The sequence below is a fragment of the Saimiri boliviensis genome, chromosome 16 (assembly GCF_048565385.1).
Source record: "Saimiri boliviensis isolate mSaiBol1 chromosome 16, mSaiBol1.pri, whole genome shotgun sequence".
In the NCBI taxonomy this organism is placed as follows: domain Eukaryota; kingdom Metazoa; phylum Chordata; class Mammalia; order Primates; family Cebidae; genus Saimiri; species Saimiri boliviensis.
The window spans coordinates 80,647,909-80,671,165 of NC_133464.1; the positions used below are offsets into that span (position 1 = coordinate 80,647,909).

General features: G+C 42.0%; 1 protein-coding gene across 3 annotated transcripts in view; it reads right to left on the reverse strand.

The window, feature by feature from the left end:
- PAN3 (poly(A) specific ribonuclease subunit PAN3) overlaps nt 1-23,203 on the reverse strand; it is a 172,034-nt gene extending 148,831 nt beyond the window's left edge. For all 3 annotated transcript variants that reach the window (XM_039473125.2, XM_039473124.2, XM_039473123.2), the window contains exon 1: nt 22,560-23,203. In XM_039473125.2, coding sequence (XP_039329059.1) covers nt 22,560-22,989 — 430 coding nt within the window. In that variant the 5' untranslated portion in view covers nt 22,990-23,203. The remainder of the gene's footprint in view (nt 1-22,559) is intronic.
- Between the last annotated feature and the right edge of the window lie 54 nt (nt 23,204-23,257).

Genomic DNA, 23,257 nt, shown 5'->3' on the forward strand with positions numbered 1-23,257 from the left:
AAAGACTGTTCCAAAAGATTTCCCATTTCCATCCTTAGAAGTCAAAAAAGACTACTATAGTTATCTCTTTAAAATAAAGAGTAGCCAGGCGCGGTGGCTCAAGCCTGTAATCCCAGCGCTTTGGGAGGCAGAGGCGGGTGGATCACGAGGTCAAGAGATCGAGACCATCCCGGTCAACATGGTGAAACCCCGTCTCTACTAAAAATACAAAAAATTAGCTAGGCATGGTGGCGCGTGCCTGTAATCCCAGCTACTCCGGAGGCTGAGGCAGGAGAACTGCCTGAACCCAGGAGGCGGAGGTTGTGGTGAGCCGAGATCGCGCCATTGCACTCCAGCCTGGGTAACAAGAGCGAAACTCCGTCTCAAAAAAATAAAAAATAAAAAATAAATAAATAAATAAATAAATAAAGAGTAAGGCCAGGCGTGGGGGCTCACACTTATAATCCCAGCACTTTGGGAGGCTCAAGCAGGTGCATCACCTGAGATCAGGAGTTCGAGACCAGCCTGGCCAACAAGGTAAAACCCCATCTCTACCGAAAATACAAAAATTAGCCAGGTGTAGTGGCATACACCTGTAATCCCAGTTACTCAGGAGGCTGAGTAAGGCAGGAGAATCACCTGAACCCAAGAGGAGGAGGTTGCAGTGAGCTGAGATCACACCATTGCACTCCAGCCTGGGTAGCAGAGAGACTCTAAAAATAAATAAATAAATAATTTTTTTAAGAAGAAATTGTGCAGGTTTGTTACATGGGTAAATTATATATGGCAGGGATTTGGTGTATAGATTATTTTGTCACCCAGGTAATATGCACAGTACCCAATGGGTACTTTTCCCTTCCTCACCCTCCACCTACTCTCCCTGCTTAAGAAGCCTCCGTTGTTGGCCAGGCGCAGGGCTTACACCTGTAATCGCAGCATTTTGGGAGGCCAAGGTGGGAGGACCACTTGAGGTCCGGCATTTGAGACCAGCCTGGACAACACGTGAAACCCTGTCTCTACTAAAAATACAAAAATCAGCCAGGTGTGGTGGTACGTGCCTGTAATCCCAACTACTCAGGAGGCTGAGGCAGAAGAATCGCTTGAGCCCAGGAGGTGGAGGTTGCAGTTAGCTGAGATGGCGCCACTGTACTCCATCCAGCTTGGGCAACAGAGCGAGAGTCCATCTCACCAAAAAAAAAAAAAAAAAAAAGGCGGCAGCTTTGGTGTCTTATTCCCTTCTTTGTGTATATTTACTCAGTATTTAATTCCCACTTATATGTGAGAACATGTGGTATTTGGTTTTCTGCTCCTGCATTAATTCATCTAGAATAATGGCCCCCAGCTCCAACCAGATTGCTGCAAAGGACTTATCTTGTTCTTTTTTATGGCTGTGTAGTAGCCCATGGTGCATGTGTACCAAATTTCCTTTATCCAATCTACCACTGATGGGCATCTAGGTCACCTCCATGTCTTTGCTATTGCAAATAGTGCTGCAATTAACATATTTGTGCATATGTCTTTATGACAGAACAATGTATATTCCTTTGGGTATATACCCAATAATGAAATTGCTGGGTCAAATGGTAATTCTAAGTTATTTGAGAAATCATGAAACTGCTTTCCACAGTGGCTGAACTCATTTACATTCCCACCAGCAGTGTATTAAGTGTTCCCTTTCCCCTGCAACCTCACTAGCGTCTGCTATTTTTTTACTTTGTAATAATAGTCATTCCGACTAGTGTGAGATGGTATCTCAACATGGTTTTGATTTGCATCTAATGATTAGCAACATTGAGCATTTTTTCATATGCTCATTGGCTGCATGTATGTCTTCTTCTAAAAAGTGTCTGATCATGTCCTTTGCCCAGTTTTTAGTGGAGTTGTTTTTTGCTTGTTAAGTTCCTTATAGATTTTGGATATTGGCTCTTTGTCAGATGCACTGTTTACAAATATTTTCTCCTATTCTGTGGTTGTCTGTTTACTCTATTGATAGTTTCTTTTGCTGAGCAGATGCTCTTTAGTTTAATCAGGTCTCATTTGTCAATTTTTTGTTGTTGTTCCAATTGTTTTGGCATCTTCATCATGAAATCTTTGCTGGGACCTATGTCCAGAATTATATTTTCTAGGTTTTCTTCAAGGGTTTTTATAGATTTAGGTTTTACATTTAAGTCTTTAATCCACCATGAGTTAATTCTTTGCATATGGTGTAATAAAGGTGTCCAGTTTTAATCTTCTGTATATGGCTAGCCAGTCATCTCAGCACCATTTCCTGAATAGGCAGTCCTTTCCCCATTCCTTGTTTTGTCAACTCCAGGGAAGATCAGATGGTTGTAGGTGTGAGGCTTTATATCTGGGCTCTCTATTCTGTTCCATTGGTCTATGTCACTGTTTTTTGTAACAGTATCATGCTGTTTTGATTACCAAAGCCTTGAAGTATAGTTTGAAATCAGGTAATGTGATACCTCCAAGCTTTGCTCTTTTTGCTTAGGATTGCCTTGGCTATTCAGGCTGTTTTTTGGTTCCATAGGAATTTCAGAATCGTCTTTTCTAATTCTGTGAAGAATGTCATTGGCAGTTTGATAGCAATAGCACTGAATCTATCCGTTGTTTTGGGCAGTACAGCCATTTTAACAGTATTGATTCTTCCTATCCATGAGCATGGAATATTTTTCTATATGTCTGTGTCATCTCTGATTTCTTTTAGCAGTGTTTCCTAATTCTCATTAGAGAGCTCTTTCACCTTCACCTCCCTGATTAGCTGTATTGCTAGGCATTTTTTTTTCATAGCTACTGTAAAAGGGATTGCATTCTTGATTTGGCATTCAGCTTAGATGCTGTTGGTTTATAGATATGCTATGGATTTTTACACATCGATTTTGTATCCTGAAACCTTGCTGAAGTTGTTTGTCAGACTTACAAATTTCTGGGCAGAGACTGTGGGGTTTTCTAGGTATAAAATCATATTATCTACAGAGATAGTTTGACTTCCTCTCTTCCTATTTGGATGCCTTTTTTTCTTTCTCTTTCCTGATTGCTCTGGCTAGGACTTCTAGTACTATGTTGAATAGGAATGTTGAGAGTAGGCAATCTTGTCTTCTTCCAGTTCTCAAGCTTTTGCCCATTCAGTATGATGATGGCTTTATCATACATGGCTCTCATTATTTTGAAGTGTGTTCCTTCAATGTCAAGTTTGTTGAGGGTTTTTAACATTAAGAGATGTTGAATTTTATTGAAAACTTTTTCTGCATCTATTAAAGTGATCATGTGGTTTTTAGCTCTGTTTATGTGACAGATAACAGTCATTGATTTGTGTATGCCCAACCAGTCTTGCAACTCAGGTAAAGCCTACTTGATCATGGTGAATTAGCTCATTTTTTTCTTCTGAACAGGGTCTCGCTCTGTTGTGTAGGTTGGAGTACCATGGCCCAATATCAGCTCACTGCAACCTCTGCCTCCTGGGCCCAAGCCACCCTTCCACCTCAGTCTCTCAAGTAGCTGGGACTACAGGCGTGTGCCACCACACCCAGCTAATTTTTGTAATTTTTTTCTTTTTATTAAGACACAGTTTCACCATGTTGGTCGGGCTGGTCTTGAACTCCCAACCTCAGGTGATCTGCCCACCTTGGCCTCCAAAGTGCTTAGATTACAGGCGTGAGCCACCATGCCCGGCCCATTTTTGTAACTTTTTGGGGTAGATATGGGGACTCAACATGTTGCACAGGCTAGTCTTGAATTCCTGTCCTCAATCTACCTGCCTTGGCTTCCCAAAGTGCTGAGATTACAGGTAAAAGCTACTGCTCCTGGGCTAGTGGATTAGCTTTTTGATATGTTGCTGGATTCAGTGTGCTAGTATTTTGCTGAAGATTTTTGCATCTATGTTCATCAAGAATACCCGCCTCAAGTTTTTGTTTCTTGTTGCATCTCTGTCAGGTTTTGGTATCAGAATAATGCTGCCTCATTGAACGAGATAGGGAGGGATCCCTCCTCTTCAATTTTTTGGAATAGTTTCAGTAGGAATTGTACTGGCTCTTGATATTACTATGTCTAGCAGAATTTGGCTTTGAATCCATTTGGTCCTGGGCTTTTTCTGGTTGGTAGGTTTTTTATTACAGATTCAATTTCAGAATTCGTTATTGCTCTGCTCTGGGTTTCAATTTCTTTCTGGTTCAATCTAGGGAGGTATGTTTCCAGAAATGCATCCATTTCTTGTAGTTTTTCTACTTTACATGCATAGAGGTGTTCGTAATAGTCTCTGAGGGTTTTTTGTACTTCTGTGGGGTCAGTGGTAATGTCCCCTTTGTCATTTGACTGTGTTTATTTGGATCTTTTTATTAGTCTAGTTAGCAGTTTATCTTATTTACTCTATTAAATAACCAACTTCTGTTTTCATTAACCTTTTGTATAGTTTCTTGCATCTCAACTTTATTCAGTTCAGCTCTGACTTTATTTCTTGCCTCTGCCATCTGTGAGGGTGGTAAAACACAGATCTTATCATATCACTTACTAGCATAACCTAGAAGGGCCTTCAAAACGTGGCCACAACTTATTATCCAGTACCACTCTCCATAATTAGCCTATTCACTCACCTTATCAGATGACTACCAAACTATGAATAGTGCTTCCTCTGAAAACCTGTGTCTTTTTTCATCTGCCTAGAATGCCCTTTTCTACCAGGTATGGCTCATACATCTTTTGAAAAATATTTCAAATATTACCTCTCAAAATTTCCCTGAATAGTTTGTTACACACTTTATGTACATATGAGATGTATATATATATATATCATACTATGTAATACTTTATAATGTCAAACTCCTTTATTAATCTATGCACTCACAAATGACCAGAGCCGTGTCTGATACATCTTTGTTTTTTTAATTTATTTTTTATTTTTGAGATGAAGTCTTGCTCTGTTGCCCAGGCTGGAGTTCAATGGTGCCATCTCGGCTCACTGCAGCCTCTGCCTCCTGGGTTCACATGATTCTCCTGCCTCAGCCTCCTGAGCAGCTGAGACTACAGGTGCATGCCACTATGCCTAGCTAATTTTTTTGTATTTTTGGTAGAGACAGAGTTTCATCATGTTGGCCAGGCTGGTCTCAAACTCCTGAACTCAAGTGATTCACATTCCTTGACCTCCCAAAGTGCTGGGATTACAGGCATGAGCCACCGTGCCCACCCTGACACATCTTTGTATTCCCCAATATCTATTACGATACCTAGCATAGAAATGTTCAATATATGCCCAATAATTAAATTACGTTCTCTAGTCAGTGTCCAGAGAACACATACTACGTCATTTAGTAAGCAGCGAGTAGTCTGCATAAAATAACAGACCTCCAGGAAGGAAAGTAAGCACTGTTTTAAAAACTGCAACGTCAGGCTGGGCATCATGATTCACACCTGTAATCCTAGCACTTTGGGAGGCTGAAGCGGGTGGATCACCTGAGGTCAGGTTGGCTAACATGGCGAAACCCTGTCTCTACTAAAAATACAAAAATTAGGTGGGCATAGTGGCCCGCACCTGTAATCCCAGCTACTCAGAAGGCTGAGGTGGCAGACTTGGTTGAACCTGGGAGGCAGAGGTTGCAGTATACTGAGGTCACACCATTGTACTCCAGCCTGGGTGACAAGAACAAAACTCTGTCTCAAATTGGCTACTAAGGAAGTCGTTATGCCTATGCGCCAAGATAGCCACAGCAATGCCTACAGTAAGAAGAAAAAAAAATCCCAAAACAGAAATTTCAGATGAATCAAGTGGCTTAAAGACAAGTACCCAGCTGAGAACCCACTGTTTCACTGGAGTGTATACAGTACATTGTTTTGACTTGAACATGTTTACAATATACAATATTACTTAGCGTCTTTAATCAGAAAAGAACTGCAGTGCAGTAAGACTCCAGTAAAAACAGCGGATTCTGGGGAGTACTGCAATACTATAGGCCTTCCACAATCAATCTGCTACAAACCTGAACATCCACAACTAAATAAACTAGGCTCTTGGGTGAAGCTATTTAGTATCACCAACTTGAATACTCACTGAAAAATATCCTCCAATAAAAAGCAGTTTTGAGATCTATGCCAAGATAACTACTATTTTCTACACAATCAAAAGCTGCCAATAAAGTAATAAATGACCTAAAAAGTTTTCCACTATTGTTTTCTCAGTAATGTGGCTGGGAATTTAATAACAGAGAAAAATTTTGTTTTTAAAACCAGCTTACTTGTCACATAAAGTATTAGTTTAAAGATTATCCAAACCCATGGATGAGCTCAGAAGACTAATGCTAAATTTTAGAGAAACTAGCAAACCACATGCATTTACTAGCATCTGGAGGGTTGGGGCTGGGTTCGTTGTGTGTGTGTGCACGTGTGTGCATGCGTGCGTGTGTGTATCTTTACTGATTCTTTTTCTGTTATAAAAGACTTGAGGAAAAAAGATCCAGAAATATAGAAATCAAAGTCTCCCATCATACCACCACAGAAATACTAACATTAACAACTCAGTGCTGTCTCTAGAACTTTTCTTCTTACATATCTTTTAAAATTAAAAGTGTATTAGACATACTGTTTTGTAATTTCTTCTTCCTCCTACTTAGTAATATATTTTAAGCATCTCTTCTTATCTGTACATAAAACTCCTGCTTGTTTTTACTGCTGTATGATATTCTGCTATATGGATGACCCCTTAAGAGGAATTTCACTATTGACATCAATTTAGAAAAAAAAAAAAAAGAGGAATTTCAACATTTTTAAGTTTTCACTACCACAGATCAGCTGCAGTGAATAACTCTGTATATATATTTTCTGTTTCCATAGAATCAGTCTAAAAATAAACTATTGTGCCAAAGGATGTGGACATGTTAAATTTTAATGAATACTGACCTCTAAAAGCATCATACCAGCATCATGTCTTTCCCCCACCCCAAACCCACACCAACACTAGGTAACAGCAATCTTTGTGCTCCTATCAACTTGAAAGGTAAAAAATAAATAAATAAGTGAACACTTGTTTTAATTTGCTTTAATTCACTTGTTAGGAACTTTAATATACTTATTAGCCATTTGTATTTCTTCTGTAAACTGCCAGTTTTCTGAAGTGTTGTCATTTTTTTAAACGGGGCGTTTATCTTTAGCTCCATGCTAACCTAACCATACAAGGGCAGCTAATTAGAATAATCTAGCAAAGACTTAATGCTCATCTCACATAAGGACTTAATTGTAATAGGATATACAGTATTAAAAAGAACAAGGTTTACATTCTACTCTCAACACTACAGAAAAACTTTGCTATCCTACCTTAATTTCTTACTTTTTTTCTTAAATCCTGCCTCAGGTTGATGTGTACACATAGCGTAGGATGACCTGAGCCCCATGAAGATGGCAGCCCAGGGATTCATACCAGTCCTTCTGTCCTCATGCTGGCAGACAGAGATATCTACTCTGAATCCTTTTTAGGGGCCTTGGCACCTTGGAGCCTGAGCTGGAACTGAAGATGGAGCTGCAGCCTGGGCCTTGGTTTGATCCTTGGCCTCTGGCCAGCATAGCCTGAGCCCCTTAGCAATGTGGGTACACGCATGCTTCCTAAGCTTGGGGTGAGCAATGTAGACAAGTTGATCGAGCTTGTGACTGGTACCCTCTGGGATACTGGACTTAAGCTCCCTGGGCTTTATGAGGGCCTTGATAGCCTCAGCACATGCACTCATGGCCTTACTGGCCTGCATCTTCTTTAGGTCCTTCTAGTTGTGCTTCTTGACAAAGCACATGTTCCTCAGGAACTTGGAGTCCACCTGCTAAAGAGATTTATATCTTTGTGATCGGAGTTTCTTGATACCATTTCTGTGCCATTTTCGGGACTGACTGTGTGTAGTGTGGTTCCTGGTCTTGGCCATATCTGCACCTTAAGCCGAGGCTCTCTTTTCTTTTCTTTTTTCTTATTTTTTTAAGATGGGGTTTCACCATATTGGTCAGGCTGGTCTCGAACTCCTGACCTCAGGTGACGCGCCCACCTCAGCCTCCCAAAGTGCTGGGATTACAGGCGTGAGCCACTGCGCCCGGCTCTTTTTTTTTGTTTGTTTAAGATGGAGTTTCACTCTTGTCTCACGATCTTGGCTCACTGCAACCTCCGCCTCCTGGGATCAGGGGATTCTCCTGCCTCAGCCTCCTGACTAGCTGGGATTATAGGTGCCCACCACCATGACCAACTAATTTTTGTGTTTTTAGTAGAGACAGAGTTGCATCATGTTGGCCAGGCTGGTCTCAAACTCCTGACCTCAGGCGATCCACCCACCCTGGCCTCCCAAAGTGCTGGGTTTAGAGGGGTGAGCCACCACACCTGGCCTCTGACATCAATTTCTTAAGGTCATATAGCAAGGGATAGTGAAAGGACTTGCAATTGGTTATTAAAACTAGCCTTTTCAAGTCCTAGTTTTAACTGTCAAATGAAAACATTATCTCATGAAAGTGATTAGTTATTAAATGTGATGGCATAGTGTATGCAAATATATATATGGCATGACTGGCACATATGTAGAACCCAAATGTTACTTACCTATTCTTTCTTTCTCCTAGGAAAGAAGAAAATACCCTACTGATTTATCAATAAATATTTGTGTTTCCCAAGTTCTTATTCCTTGGTGAACTCATACAAGCCATATTCCTTGGTGAACACATACAGTTCTATGACTTTAAATGCCATGTATAAACTGATGATTTGAAGTTTATCACCTCTAGTCCTAATATCTCTCAAGAACTCCAGATTCATATCTACCCACCTCTTCAAAATCTCCACCTGAATGGCTAATTATCTCTCACAGTAACATGTTGAAAACCAACTCCTGATCTGCTCTCCCATATTTGCCCTGTCTGCAGCATTCCCCCATCTCAAGTGGCACCAAGTCCATCCATCCTTCCACATCCTCGAAACCAACCCTTGACTCCTCTCTTCAATGCCCTACATTTCATGTAAAATTACATTGGCTCAGCCGGGCACAGTGGCTCACGCCTGTAGTCCAAGCACTTTGGAGGCCAAGGCGGGTGAATCACCTGAGGTCGGGAGTTCAAGACCAGCCTGACCAACATGGTGAAACCCCATCTTAAAAAAAAAAAAAAAAAAAAAAAAAAATTACATTGGCTCTACCTGGAAAATATATCTGAACTCTGACTAGTTCTTGCCACTTTCAACTCTGTAACCTGCCTAAGCTACCATCATCTCTTGCTGGATTATTGCAAATTATCTCCTAAATTCTCTCCTGTTCTCTTACCACAGAACTCTTTTAAAACCTTAGATCCAGGGGAGGAGCGACAAAAAGGAAAAAAAAAAAATGAAAAAAAACACAAACCTTAGATCCTATCACTCCTTTTGACACAAAATAAAAGCGAAAGTCCAATTCTTCCCCGTTCCTCACTCCACACCAATCTATTAGCCTTTTATCCCTCTGCCTGAGATACTCTTTCTCTGATGACTGGCTTGGCTATCATTCTCCAGTCTACAATCAAATTTCAATCCCAAGAGGTTTACCTTGATCTCCCTATTTCATTCTGTAACAACCCTATTCCTATACTCTTATTCCTTCTTACTCTATTACACTTTTGTTTTTAGTAACATTTGTCATCTTCTAACATACTATAAGATTACTGGAGTTACAGGTAGTGCTCGACTTACAACCGCGGTCGGCACCGCGGAATGTTCGTAACACGATTTGGTCGTTGAGTAGGCTATATGTACAGTTGAAATGGTGCACGCGAAGATGGTAGTGCTGCCAGAAGCTGGTCCGCACTGTTGTACACCCAGCTGGGCAACGTTTGCGCTGCCAGATATGGAGCAGTCGTGGCTAGCAATTGCGGTCATAAAGTCGAATGGTAATAAGTTGCATAGATCGTTAAGTCAATCAATACCTGTATATTTATAAATATTGTCTGTCTTATCCATTAAAATGTAAGGTCCAGGCCGGGTGTGGTGGCTCACGCCTGTAATCCTAGCACTTTGGGAGGCCAAGGTGGGTGGATCACCTGAGGTCAGGAGTTCAAGACCAGCCTGGCCATCATGGTGAAACCCCATCTTAAAAAAATAAAAAAATAAAAATAAATAAATAAAATAAATAAAAATATAAGGTCCACAAAGGAAGGGATTTTTCTTTAATCTATTTTGTTCACTAACATATCTTAAGAACCTAAAACAGTACCTAACAGAATAAACACTCAATAAATGCTTATTAAGCAATTTAATGAATTTCCATTAATTAGCCCAAATCACACTAAGCTGAATGCTTACCATAATCTAAGTTTTTCAAAGATATTTTTTATATATACATATACATTCAATCTTTTTTTTTTTTTTTTTTTTTTTTTTTGAGATGGAGTTTCGCTTCTGTTGCCCAGGCTGGAGTGCAATGGTGCTCTCTTGGCTCACTGCAACCTCTGCCTCCTGGGTTCAGGTGATTCTCCTGCCTCAGCATCCCAAGCAGCTGGGATTATAGGCACCTGGCTAATATTTTGTATTTTTAACAGAAACAGGGTTTCTCCATGTTGGTCAGGCTGGTCTCAAACTCCCAACCTCAGGTGATTTGCCCTCCTCGGCCTCCCGAAGTGCTGGGTTTACAGACGTGGGCCACCACACCTGGCCAAATCTTTTTATAACGTATTTCATATCTGAGGACTCAGCTAAAAATTTTTTTTAAATGCTGCCTTACTAATTTTCCAAAGTTTTGGGAGTAAGCAGAAGATTCCCTGTACCATCATTATCAAGGAGGCTCTTCCTCAGAGATAGCTGACATACTGCTACAGCATCTATGAACCATAAAAACTGACTTATGGAATTTTTTTTTTTTTTTGAGACGGAGTTTCGCTCTTGTTACCCAGGCTGGAGTGCAATGGTGTGATCTCGGCTCACCACAACCTCCGCCTCCTGGGTTCAGGCAATTCTCCTGCCTCAGCCTCCTGAGTAGCTGGGATTACAGGCACGTGCCACCATGCCCAGCTAATTTTTGTATTTTTAGTAGAGACGGGGTTTCACCATGTTGACCGGGATAGTCTCGATCTCTTGACCTCGTGATCCACCCGCCTCGGCCTCCCAAAGTGCTGGGATTACAGGCTTGAGCCACCGCGCCCGGCCGACTTATGGAATTTAAAAGGCCTCATTCCATTTTGTCTTTCTTCACCCTGATCTCATCTCTCAGTCAAGCATACCATCAAATTCGGGAACATCAGTATTACAGCAGAGTAAACTTAGAAATAGAGGAGCAAAATAAGAAAGTTAAAATAAAGATATATAAAGTCCTTTCCAGTTTTTCCCAACTATATTATTGCTCTATTTGATATTTCTAAAAGCAATGTAAGATATCTATATCAAGAATGTAGGCTAGGCATGGTGGCTTATGCCCGTAATCCCAGCACAGCACTTTGGCAGACTGAGGTGAGAGGATCACTTGAAGCCAGGAGTTCAAAACCAGCCTAGGCAACATACCAAGACCCTGTCTCCACAAAAATTTTAAAAAATTAGCCAGGTATAATTGTGTGTCCCTGTAGACCTAACTACTCGAGAGGCTGAGGCAAGACAATAACTTAAGCCCAGGAGTTCAAGGGTGCATGCAGTGAGCTATGACGGTGCCACTGCACTATAGCCTGAGTGACAGAGCAAGACCTCTAAAAAACAAAGCAAAACAAAACACGAATGCAGATCAACTAGTAAATAATCAGTAACAATGTAATTTTATTACATACACAAATGAAACTTCCCAGCGACTACTAGACTATTTACAAATATTAACTTATTAAGTTACCAAAGATATGATTTATATAACTATCTCTAGATACGTGAGCCACTGGAGAGAAAAAATTTTACTTGGGCAAATATGAATGAATATTTCAAGTATATTATTTTCAACTGATCGTATATAAATTCAGTGGGTTTCTTTTTTTTTTTTGGAGACAGGGTCTTACTGGAGTGCAGTGGCATGATTACGGCTCACTGTATCCTCCACCTCCTAGGCTCAAGTAATCTTCCTGTAGCAGCCTCCTGAGTAGCTGGGACTATAGGTGTACCACCAAGTCTAGCTACATTTTTTTTTTGGAGGGGGAGTCTCGCTTTGTTGTCCAGGCTGGAGTGCAGTGACACAATCTCACCTCACTGCGGCCTCTGCCTCCTGATTCAAGCGATTCTCCTGCCTCAGCCTCCTGAGTAGTTGCGATTACAGGCACATGTCACCATGCCCAGCTAATTTTTTGTATTTCAGTAGAGACGGGGTTTCACTGTGTTGCCCAGGCTGATCTCAAACTCCCGACCTCGTGATCTGCCTACCATGGCCTCTCAAAGTGCTGGGATTACAGGTGTGAGCCACCCCACCTGGCCATTTTTTTTTTTTTTTTTTTTTTTTAAGTTTTTAGTAGAGACAGAGTCTCACTATATTATCCAGGCTGGTCTCGAACTTCTGAGCTCAAGCAATCTTCCTGTCTCGGCCTTTCAAAGTACTGGGATTACAGACATGAGTCACAACACCCCACAGAGTGTTTTTTTGTTTTGTTTTGTTTTGTTTTTTTAATGTATCAAGTCTGAACCAGATTACTGAAGACTATATGCTCTTTAAGTGTATCTCACATATTTGTGTAAATGTATATGTATTAAATATACATAATGCATTAAAACATAACTTTGTGCCATCACTTGTAATAGCAAGCCTATAAACAATTGAAATATCCATTATAAAGAATCAAATAATACAAACATATAATGGAATATTTACATAGCCACAAGAAAGAATAAGGTAGATTTCTATGTGTGAATGTGGAACAAACTACAAGATAAGCCATTATTAGGTAAGAAAATTCAGAGTGCATTAGGCTTCCATGCGTGCACTCATGCATGTGCATATAAATGTGTCAGACGTAGAGAAATATAAATATGAATAACAGTATAGGCAAAGGATATTTGTCAATGGCTACCAAATAAGCTAGAAAGAGTAACTGTCTTTGGGAGGCAGGAATCAGGTAAAACTAGGGAGGGAAGTAGGCTATTTTTCACTGTGTACCCTTTGCTGCTATTTAAATTTTCAACCTGTGAATGTATTACATTTCTAATTCTAAAAACAATATATTATTCATATTTTCCTGATACTGGGATATTTTTTTTAAATATGAAAAACGTCTGTAAATTGGAGCTTATCGTGTAAAGAGGAAAAAAAAAAGAAAAAAAAATGTATGGCTGGGTGCGGTGGCTCAAGCCTGTAATCCCAGCTCTTCAGGAGGCCAAGGTGGGTGGATCACAAGATCAGGAGTTCAAGACCAGCCGACCAACATGGTGAAACCCCATCTCTATTAAAACACAAAAATTAGCCAGGCATGGTGATGGATGCCTGTAATCCCAGCTACTAAGGAGGCTGAGGCAGGGGAATCACTTGAACCAGGGAGGGTGAGGTTACAGTGAGCCGAGATCGTGCCACTGCACTCCAGACTGACGACACAGCAAGACTCCATCTCAAAAAAAAAAACAAACACAAAACAGGATTTTATACACACACACACACACACACACGTATATATATATACACACACACACATACACACACGGAGTATATGTAGGTAAATATACATTTTAATATATATACTATATATATATCTGTATCACACAATGTGTGGAAAAGATACATACACAAATTATTAACAATGATTAACCCTGGGCAATAAGATGAGGAGACTTATTTATTTTGACTTTATACACTTCTATTTCTATGTAAATTTTTACCAAAAAAAGTGTACCTTTCATCATTTAAAAACTCAATTAGGGCCAGGCACAGTGGCTCACACCTGCATTCCCAGCACTTTGGGAGGCTAAGGCAGGTGGATTAATTGAAGTTAGGAGTTCAAGACCAGCCTGGCCAACATGGTGAAGCCCTTGTCTTTACTAAAAACACAAAAATTAGCTGGGTGTGGTGGTGCAAGCCTATAATCCCAGGTACTCAGGAGACCACGACGTGAGAATTGAGAATCACTTGAACCTGGAAGGCAGAGGCTGCAATGCGCCGAAACTGCACCACTGCACTCCAGCCTTCGAGACAGAGGGAAACACTGTCTCAAAAAAAAAAAAAAAAAACTAAATTAGCTTGGCACGATGGTTCCCACCTGTCATTCCAGCTACTATTTCAGAGACTAAGGCAGGAGTATTACTTAAGGCCATGAGTTCAAGGCCAGCCCCATCTCCTCAAAAAAAAAAAATTAATTAAAAATTTAAAACAAATTAGGCTGGGAACAATGGGTCACAATGTAATGTCAGCATTTTGGGATGTCAAGGTGAGCCGATACAGTTGAGGTCAGGAGTTTGAGACCAGCCTGGTCAACATGGTGAAACTCTGTCTCTACTAAAAAGACAAAGAAATTAGCCAGGTGTGGTGGCGCACACCTGTAAGTCCAGCTAGGGGGCTGAGGCAAGAGAATTGCTGGAACCCAGTAAGTAGAGGTTGCAATGAGCTGAGATCGGACCACTGCACTCCGCACTCCGGCCTGGGTGATGGAGTGAGACTCTGCCTTAAACAAAACAACAAATAATTTTTAAAAATTCAATTAAAAGAGTGCAAACTAACCCTGAAATAAACAGATAAGCAAAATGTGTGTGTGTGTGTGTGTGTGTGTGTGTGTGTGTGTATTTAAATGTCTTTAATCTGTCAATTAATGCTCCTTAAAATCCTACCACAGGCTAAGCCAGTGGATCATGCCTTTAATTCCATCCTAGTACTTTGAGATTACATGGGAGGGTCACTGAGTCCAGGAGTTCAAGGCAACAAGCAAGACCACACCTCTACAAAAATCAAAAAGTTATTAACGCCAGGCATGGTAGCTTATGCCTATAGTTCCAGCTACTCAGCTAAGGCAGGAGGATTGCTTGAACCCAGGAATGCGTTCTAGCCTAGGCAACAGAGCAAGATCCTGTCTTAATGTGAGTGTGAGAGTGTGTGTGTGTGTGTGTGTGTATAAATTTTTAAAATAAACTCCTAGCACAAAATTTTTAAATGCCATTTCTAGACACTGTAAGTGTTCACAGCTTTGTATATGTTTACAGAAAAACAATAAAAAAGATACTCCTCCAAAACAAAGACGGATATAAATTTTTCAACTTAAAATGATAGAAAAAACTCAGCAATAAAAACAAATGATTTCTTGACATATACCAACAACTTGGCTAAAAGGGATTAAGTTGAGTGAAAAAAATATGCTAATCCCAAAGGATTACATGCTATATAATTTCATAGAACACTCTTGAAGTTATAAAATTACAGAAATGGAGAACAAATTAGTGGTTGCCAAAGTTTGGGAGGGAATGCAGGTTATAAAAAGGCAACTCGCTGGGCGCGGTGGCTCACGCCTGTAATCCCAGCACTTTGGGAGGCTGAGACGGGTGGATCACGAGGTCAAGAGATCGAGACCATCCTGGTCAACATGGTGAAACCCCGTCTCTACTAAAAATACAAAAATTAGCTGGGCATGGTGGTGTTTGCCTGTAGTCCCAGCTACTCGGGAGGCTGAGGCAGGAGAATTGCCTGAACCCAGGAGGCGGAGGTTTCGGTGAGCCGAGATCGTGCCATTGGACTCCAGCCTGGGTAACAAGAGCGAAACTCTGTCTCAAAAAAAAAAAAAAAAAAAAAAAGGCAACTCGACAGTGATGGTGGGGATACAAACCTACATGTGATGAAATTCCAAAGGATCAAATACAGATGCTCAACCACTTACAACAGAATTATATCCCAATAAATCCAATCTAAGTTGCAAATATCATAAGGTGAAAAACGTATGTAATAAACCTAACCTACTGAACATCATAGTTTAGCCTAGCCTACCTTAAAAGTACTCAGAACATTTACAATTAGTCTATAACTAGGCAAAATAATCCAGAACAAAGCCTATTTTATAATAAAGTATTAAATATCTCATGAAATTTATTGACTACTGTACAAGAGTAAAAAACAGAATGGTTGTATAGCTGGAAGTACAGTTTCTACTGAATGTGTATCGTTTTTGTAAGATCATAAAGTCCAAACCATTGTTAAGTTAGGCACCATCTACACCTACACACACACACACACACACACACACACACACACACACACACACGAGCGCAAATCAGACTGTGGAAATCTACAGCAATCAATACTGGCCATGATACTGTACTACAGCTATAAAAGATGTTACCATCCTTTATTTAAAAAAAGGATACATGAGATATCTGTATTATTTTTTACAGCTGCAGATAATTCTACAATTATCTCAAAATAAAAAGTTTAAAATTGGCGAAATCAATTCCTCAACTGATTGTTCAGTCAGTTATAGATCGAACTCCTTCTTATACTCTTCCCTGCTTCTCACTACTGCACTTGACTAGTCAAAAAATAAAGAAATTCCTCAAAATGGAATATAAAAGGATGTTTTGGTTTGCTTTTGATAATCATTTATCTTCTTAATGGCTCATTTCAAAAGCACTTTCAGTCTTCGGTCATACCACCCCAAAAGCACCCGATCTCATCAAATGCACTTTCACAAGAAAAAGTGCTTTATTCATTAACTGAATCTTACCTGGAGTTATGTTATCCCTCCTTGGGTTTTCCTCATAAAACCTATCAAAACCAAGTATTACCTTATAGATGTTTAGAGGCCCACTAGAATGTAAACGCCATTAGGGTTGAATTTTGATTTCTTTTGTTCCTATCACCTAAATCAGAGCTTACCACCTTGGAAGCAGAATATTAAATGAGTTAAATGAATGTTATTATAAAGTATTTGTGATATACTTAGTGTATTACTCCAATAAAAATATTTAAACTTAGGCCAGCTATCCTAATGGCAAATTCCCAGTTCTCACTTTTCTGTCCCTTAGTATAGGTTTGTGAGATGAAAAGTCTAGTCCTGGGTTATACAAAACAGCTTTGCCACACACCATATGTTACATACTCCAAACTTAACATTTGAACTTCAAGTTATCCATGGCACTACTCTCCTCCATTTGGACAGACAACCACAATTCAATAATCTGTAGCTATTTTACTGTTCTTCAATATATGCTCTCAAAAGTTTTAAGAAAGGAAATGTAGAGGTTAACTATAGATTGTTAACATTCAATAAGAGCAACAACTAAGACTGACACCTCACTATGTACATTCAATACCATGCAATTCTCATAACAAGATGAGAAAAACTGAGGCTTAAAGGTTAAAAATTCGCTCAGTCACAAAGCTAGTAAATAAAGAAGCCAGGATTCTTTTTTTTTTTTTTTTTTCTGAGACGGAGTTTCGCTCTTGTTACCCAGGCTGGAGTGCAATGGCACGATCTCGGCTCACCGCAACCTCCGCCTCCTGGGTTCAAGCAATTCTCCTGCCTCAGCCTCCCGAGTAGCAGGGACTACAGGCGCACCACCATGCCCAGCTAATTTTTCTATTTTTAGTAGAGACGGGGTTTCACCTTGTTGACCAGGATGGTCTCAATCTCTTGACCTCTTGATCCACCCGCCTCGGCCTCCCAAAGTGCTGGGATTATAGGCGTGAGCCACCGCGCCCGGCCTAAGAAGCCAGGATTCTATCTGGGGTATGTCTTATTCACTAGTAACTACATTAGTAGAACTGAAAAGTATATTTTGGTAAATTAAATCTACTGGGTTTCAAATTATGTACATAAAATACAAATATTGGCAGAATAAATACTTTACCTGCTAAAAAGTGTGCACTTTGAAAATTAAAGCAGTTTTGAAAATCTAGCCAGTTGAAAATATTGGAATTACTTCATTAAATGTGAAGAATAGATAATTCAGTTGAATACAAATCAAATCACTCTCAAGCCTCAGAAAAATCCCAAGACTAACAAGAAATATGAAATGTTAAAAACTTAAACCAAATTACTTTATTTAGGCATTGTGCCACACACCTGTAGTCCCAGCTACTTGGGAGGCTGAGGTGCTAGAATCACTTGAGCCCAGGAGTTGGAGTCCAAACTAGACTAGCCAACATAGCAAGAGCTCCCCCACCCCCTCCCCAAAAAGAAGAAGAAAAAAAAAAACTAAATTGCAATTTCCTTATAAGGTTGAAACATCATTGCAACTAAGTGTATTAAGAAAGATTTGTGCTTCAGTTTTCCAATGCTTGCAAATAAGGATAAAGTTTTCTCATGCACCCACCTCCAAGTTTTTAACACTACCTGAAACACCAACAAAACAAAAACAATTCTTCAAATGTGATGTACTAAAATTAGCGTCAAAATCTCAAATGCTTAGATATAAAAGTCATCCAGTTAGGGAATGAGTCCAAATGGAGAGAATTATGCTCTATCAACAGCCCTAATTCCAACACAGGTAAGAGATGCCCTTAAAGGGAAACCATAAATTTGTATTTCTATATTAAATCTTTTGTTTCTTTTGTTGTCAAATAATTCAATCTAAATTCACAAACAGGGAGATTAAAAATACTAAATTATGGTGGGGTATGGTGACTCACAGGATGGGCAGATCAATTTGAGCCCCAAAACTTGAGACCAGCCTGGGCAACATTGGGAAACCACAACTCTCCCAATTTGGAGGGGCATGGTAGCCAGCAAGGTGGTCCCCACCTCAAAAAAAAAAAAAAAAAAAGGTTTTAATTCCCTCATCCACTTAATTAACAACAACAACAACAAAAAGATAAAAACAAATCCAGGCCAGATGTGGCGACTCACACCTATAATCCCAGTGATTTGAGAAGTCAAGGCAGGAGATTGCTAGAGCCCAGGAGTTTGAAACCAGCGTAGACAACACAGCAAGACATCATCTCTTTAAAATAAAATAAACACACATATCAATACCATCTCAAAACACACAGATTAAGAATACAGTAAAAGATAGAAAGTAACTGAAAATTTTACATTAACTGTAAAAATTCAAAGCCGCCATAAAATTACCAACATAACCTTCTTTCCTGATTCCTGAGCAACATTATTTCCCACTACTTGGTTATCTCTCAGGAATCCCTAGGTTGTGATTCCTTATGATGAGATCTCCATCCATAAGGAATTACTAAGAGATACCAAGAAGCCTATCACAGAAAAGAGGAGCCTTAGGCTTCAGTCAAGCTAAAGTAAACACCACCGAATCCAAATACATAAATCAACTATTTAATCAGACAACCTTTACTAAGTGACAAAGTATTAATTTTAAAATCTTTTCAGCATTAACTGCCTATCCTCTCAAGTCCTTATATCTCAATTATTTTCCTAAGATACGGAATAGTCCCACCTTTGAGCCACTGCCAATATTTTTTCCTCCACCTTAACAGTGCTTACCTTCACCTCCCATCTTCACATGCTTACATCCTGTCCTATCTTTCATGTCTCAAATATACTACCTATTGTGTGTTAATTAGAAAACCCTCAGCCACCAAGGTGGCTCATGCCTGTAATGCCAGCACTTAAGGAGGCCGAGGCAGAAGGATCATCTGAGGTCAAGAGTTGGAGACCAGCCTGACCGACATGGAGAAATCTTGTCTCTACTAAAAATACAAAATTAGCTGGGCATGGTAGTACATGCCTGTAATCCCAGCTACTTGGGAGGCTGAGGCAGAAGAATCGCTTGAACCCAGGAGAAGGAGGTGTGGTGAGCCAAGATCAGGCCACTGCACTCCAGCCTGGGCAACAAGAGCAAAATTCCGTCTCAAAAAAAAGAAAAGTAAGAAAATCCTAGAAAGATCTTCAGAGCTGCCTGACAGGAAGAAGATTAATAAATAGATAAGAGTTTTTTTAAAAAAGAAAATCCTAGAAAGATCACCTATGAAGTGGAACACCAGTATTTTAAAAAGTGCCTCTTTCTAGCTGGCACAGTGGCTCACACCCGTAATCAGAGCACTTTGGAAGGCTGAAGTGGGAGGATCACCTGAGATCAGGAGTTTGAGACCCGCCTGGCCAACATGGCAAAATCCTATCTCTACTAAAAATACAAAAATTAGCCGGGGGTGGTGGTGCATGCCTGTAGTCCCAGCTACTTTGGGAGGCTGAGACAGAAGAATCACTTGAACTCGGGAGGCAGAGGTTGCTGTGAGCCGGGAAGATTGCACCACTGCACTTCAGCCTAGGTGACAGTGCAAGACTCCCTCTCAAAAAAAAAAAAAAAAAAAAAAAAAAAAAAAAAAAAAAAGTGCCTCTTTCTGTGGGTAAGAAAACTATTGTTCAGGGTCATTGGTTACTAATCAAACATTACTATTAAATTGAGTCACAAGTCACACATCCAGCAAGTTTACCCTGAAAATGCAAAGTTGATACTCAAGAGAGGTAAGATTCCACCCAAGGCCGGGCCTGTAATCCCAGCACTTTGGGAGGCCGGGCGGATCACAAGGTCAAGAGATCAAGACCAGCCTGGCCAACATGGTGAAACCCCATCTCTACCAAAATACAAAAATTAGCAGGGTATGGTGGCGCGGGCCTACAGTACCAGCTACTGAGGAGAATCACTTGAACCCAGGAGGCGGAAGTTGCAGTGAGCCGAGATCACACCACTGCACTCCAGCCTGGAGAAAGAATGAGACTACGTCAATTAATTAATTAATTAATTAATTTCCACCGATAAGTAACTATTTGTTTTACAAAACGTCTGAACTTACAAATTAATTTTCTTAGCATATCAGCCTCAGCAAATATATATCTTCATCAAAGTCAAGCCCATCACAACAAATGAAACACTTTTATAAAAGAAAGAAAAGAGAAAGAAAAAAGAGAAAAAAGAAAAACTTGGCCCAGCATAGTGCCTCACTCCGGTAATCCCAGCACTTTGGGGGGCCCAGGCATGAAGATCGCTTTAGCCCAGGAGTTCCGGACCAGCTTGGGCAATGTAGGAAGACCCCATCTTAGAAGAAAAAGCAGGAAAGCAAAACCCCGGGGAAGATATTAATCCTCATAGAGCAATTAAATGCTAAAACTTTCTATCAGATTCATTCACAGTGTCAAAAGACAAAATGTTCTCATGTACAAATTGAACTGTCTATCAGATTATTTTAAGATCTAAAAGTTCTCCAGAACTCCCAGGAAAGTAGGACTCCAAGTTGGTTTAGAAACGTTCAATCAACAGGAACATCTGGCACCCGCTCTATTCATAAAGGCAACATTCTCTAATGGATTACACTCACATTTACCTTAACTGTAAACTCCACTAACAACCAACAAGTTGCAAATCAACAGACTAACAACACACTCTGGGCCGGGCGCGGTGGCTTACGCCTGTAATCCCAGCACTTTGGGAGGCCGAGGCGGATGGATCACAAGGTCAGGAGTTCGAGACCAGCCTGGCCAAAATGTTGAAACCCCGTCTCTACTAAAAATACAAAAATTAGCTGGGTGCAGTGGCACGCGTCTGTAATCCCAGCTACTCAGGAGGCTGAGGCAGGAGAATCGCTTGAACCTGGGAGGTGGAGGTTGCAGTGAGCCGAGACTGTGCCACTGCACTCCAGCCTGGGTGACAGAGTAAGACTGTCTCAAAAAAAAAAAAAAAAAAAAAAAAACCACTCTGGGAGGCCAAGGAGGGCGGATTACTTGAGGCCAGCAGTTCGAGACCAGCCTGGCCAATACAGCGAAACTACCATCTCAACTAAAACTACAAAAATTATCTCGGCGTGGTACAGGCTCCTGCCTGTAATCCCAGCTACTCGGTAGTCTGAGACAGGAGAATTACTTGAACCTGGGAGGCGGAGTTGCAGTGAGCCGAGATCGCGCCACTGAGCTCCAGCCTGGGAGACAGAGCGAGACTGTCTCAAAAAAAAAAAAAAAAAAAGTTAACAGATGAAAAACATATAAACAGCCTTAAGATGTCTCCAACCAAGTGCTCAGTCGCACATAAATGCAGGCTGCATATGACATGCATTCAAGACACAATGTTAAGAGTTTGCTTGATACAAATCTGTAGAAGACAGTATCCCAACTGACACCCAGCAAACTTACTCTAGCTTTCAGAGAAACTGTTGAAATGCGTCTTTGTGAAGTCTCTAAACTCTCTATTAAACCTGAGCACACTTTGAATGCGGCAGTCTTCTCCCTCCTAATCCTTAGAAAGCATTTCCTGCCTGGAAAACCTTTCTCCCACAAGCCTTCTACAAACTTTCTCCGTTCTTTCAACCTACTCCACGAAGCCTTAAGCCCGCCCCTCACCTTCCTCCCCGCCACCTCCCGCCCCCCCAACACACACACCCCTCCCCACTAGGGAACCTCAACACTGCAGACGCCACTCCACACCGGCACGCAAAACACATGTGCCTGCAAACCCAGCCCCTTTCCACACCCCCCGGAAACGACACCCCCTTTCTCACACACCGCACGCCACAACCCATCCCCCTTCCTCCCCGCCCCCACTCACATCACCCCAGTCCTCCCACCCACGTTCCCGAGAACCCAGCCTCCCCTAGCTCCCCGGCTCGCCAGAGGCAGTGGGGAGGGGAAGCAGGAAGAAGTAGGGCTCAGGCCCGGCTTAGGCCTCTCAGACCGCCTTGGGAGGAGAGGGGGGAGCCCGCGGGCCGGGCTCAGCTCCCGTCGGCAGCAGGGCCGCATCCGGCCCCAGGCCTGCCCTCCGCCGCCACGGCCCGCCCCGCCCGGACCACACTCACTTGCCAGCCGCGGTCCATCGAGTCCCCCGCTGCTGCCTCCTCCGCCTGCTGCGGCTCCTGCCCCCGGGTCCCCCAGGTCCGGCTTCTTGGGCCCGGGGGGCGGCCCAGCTCCCCCGCCCGGGACGGCTCCGGGCGGAAAGCCGGCCACGGGTGCACCCGCCAGAGCCAGGGGGACGCTGTTGCTATGGAGGCCGAGGCCCGGGACAGCCCCGGCGGCCGGGTCCTCATGCAGGAACTGACACTCCTCCCCGTAGAAGCAAGTCTTATCCTTGGCGTAGTAGCGGCAGTACTTCAGCTTCACTCCTGCCGCCGCCCCGCCGGGGACACCCCCGACCCCCGGCGGAGCCACCACCGCCACTGCCGCCGCCAGCGAGGAGGAGGAAGGGGAGGCGGCGGCCGAGGGGGGCGGGAGGCCGCCGCCACTGTTCATGGCAACGCCGCAGCCTCGTCTTCCGCCGCCGCCCGAGGAGCCGCCGCCGCCGCCGCCGCCACCATAGACGGGGGAGGGAAGGAAGACGCTGCCGGTGCCGGATAAAAGCCTGGGCGGGTGGGTCTGTCCCGCTGCGGGAGCCGGAGCCGCCCGGGGAGAGGGGGGAGGGGAGAGGGGAGGGAGGAGGGGGTAGAAGGAGGGTGGGTAGGGGGAGAGTTGGGATTCTCTCTCACTCACTCTCTCGTTCTCTTTTCTTAAAGGGGCCGCG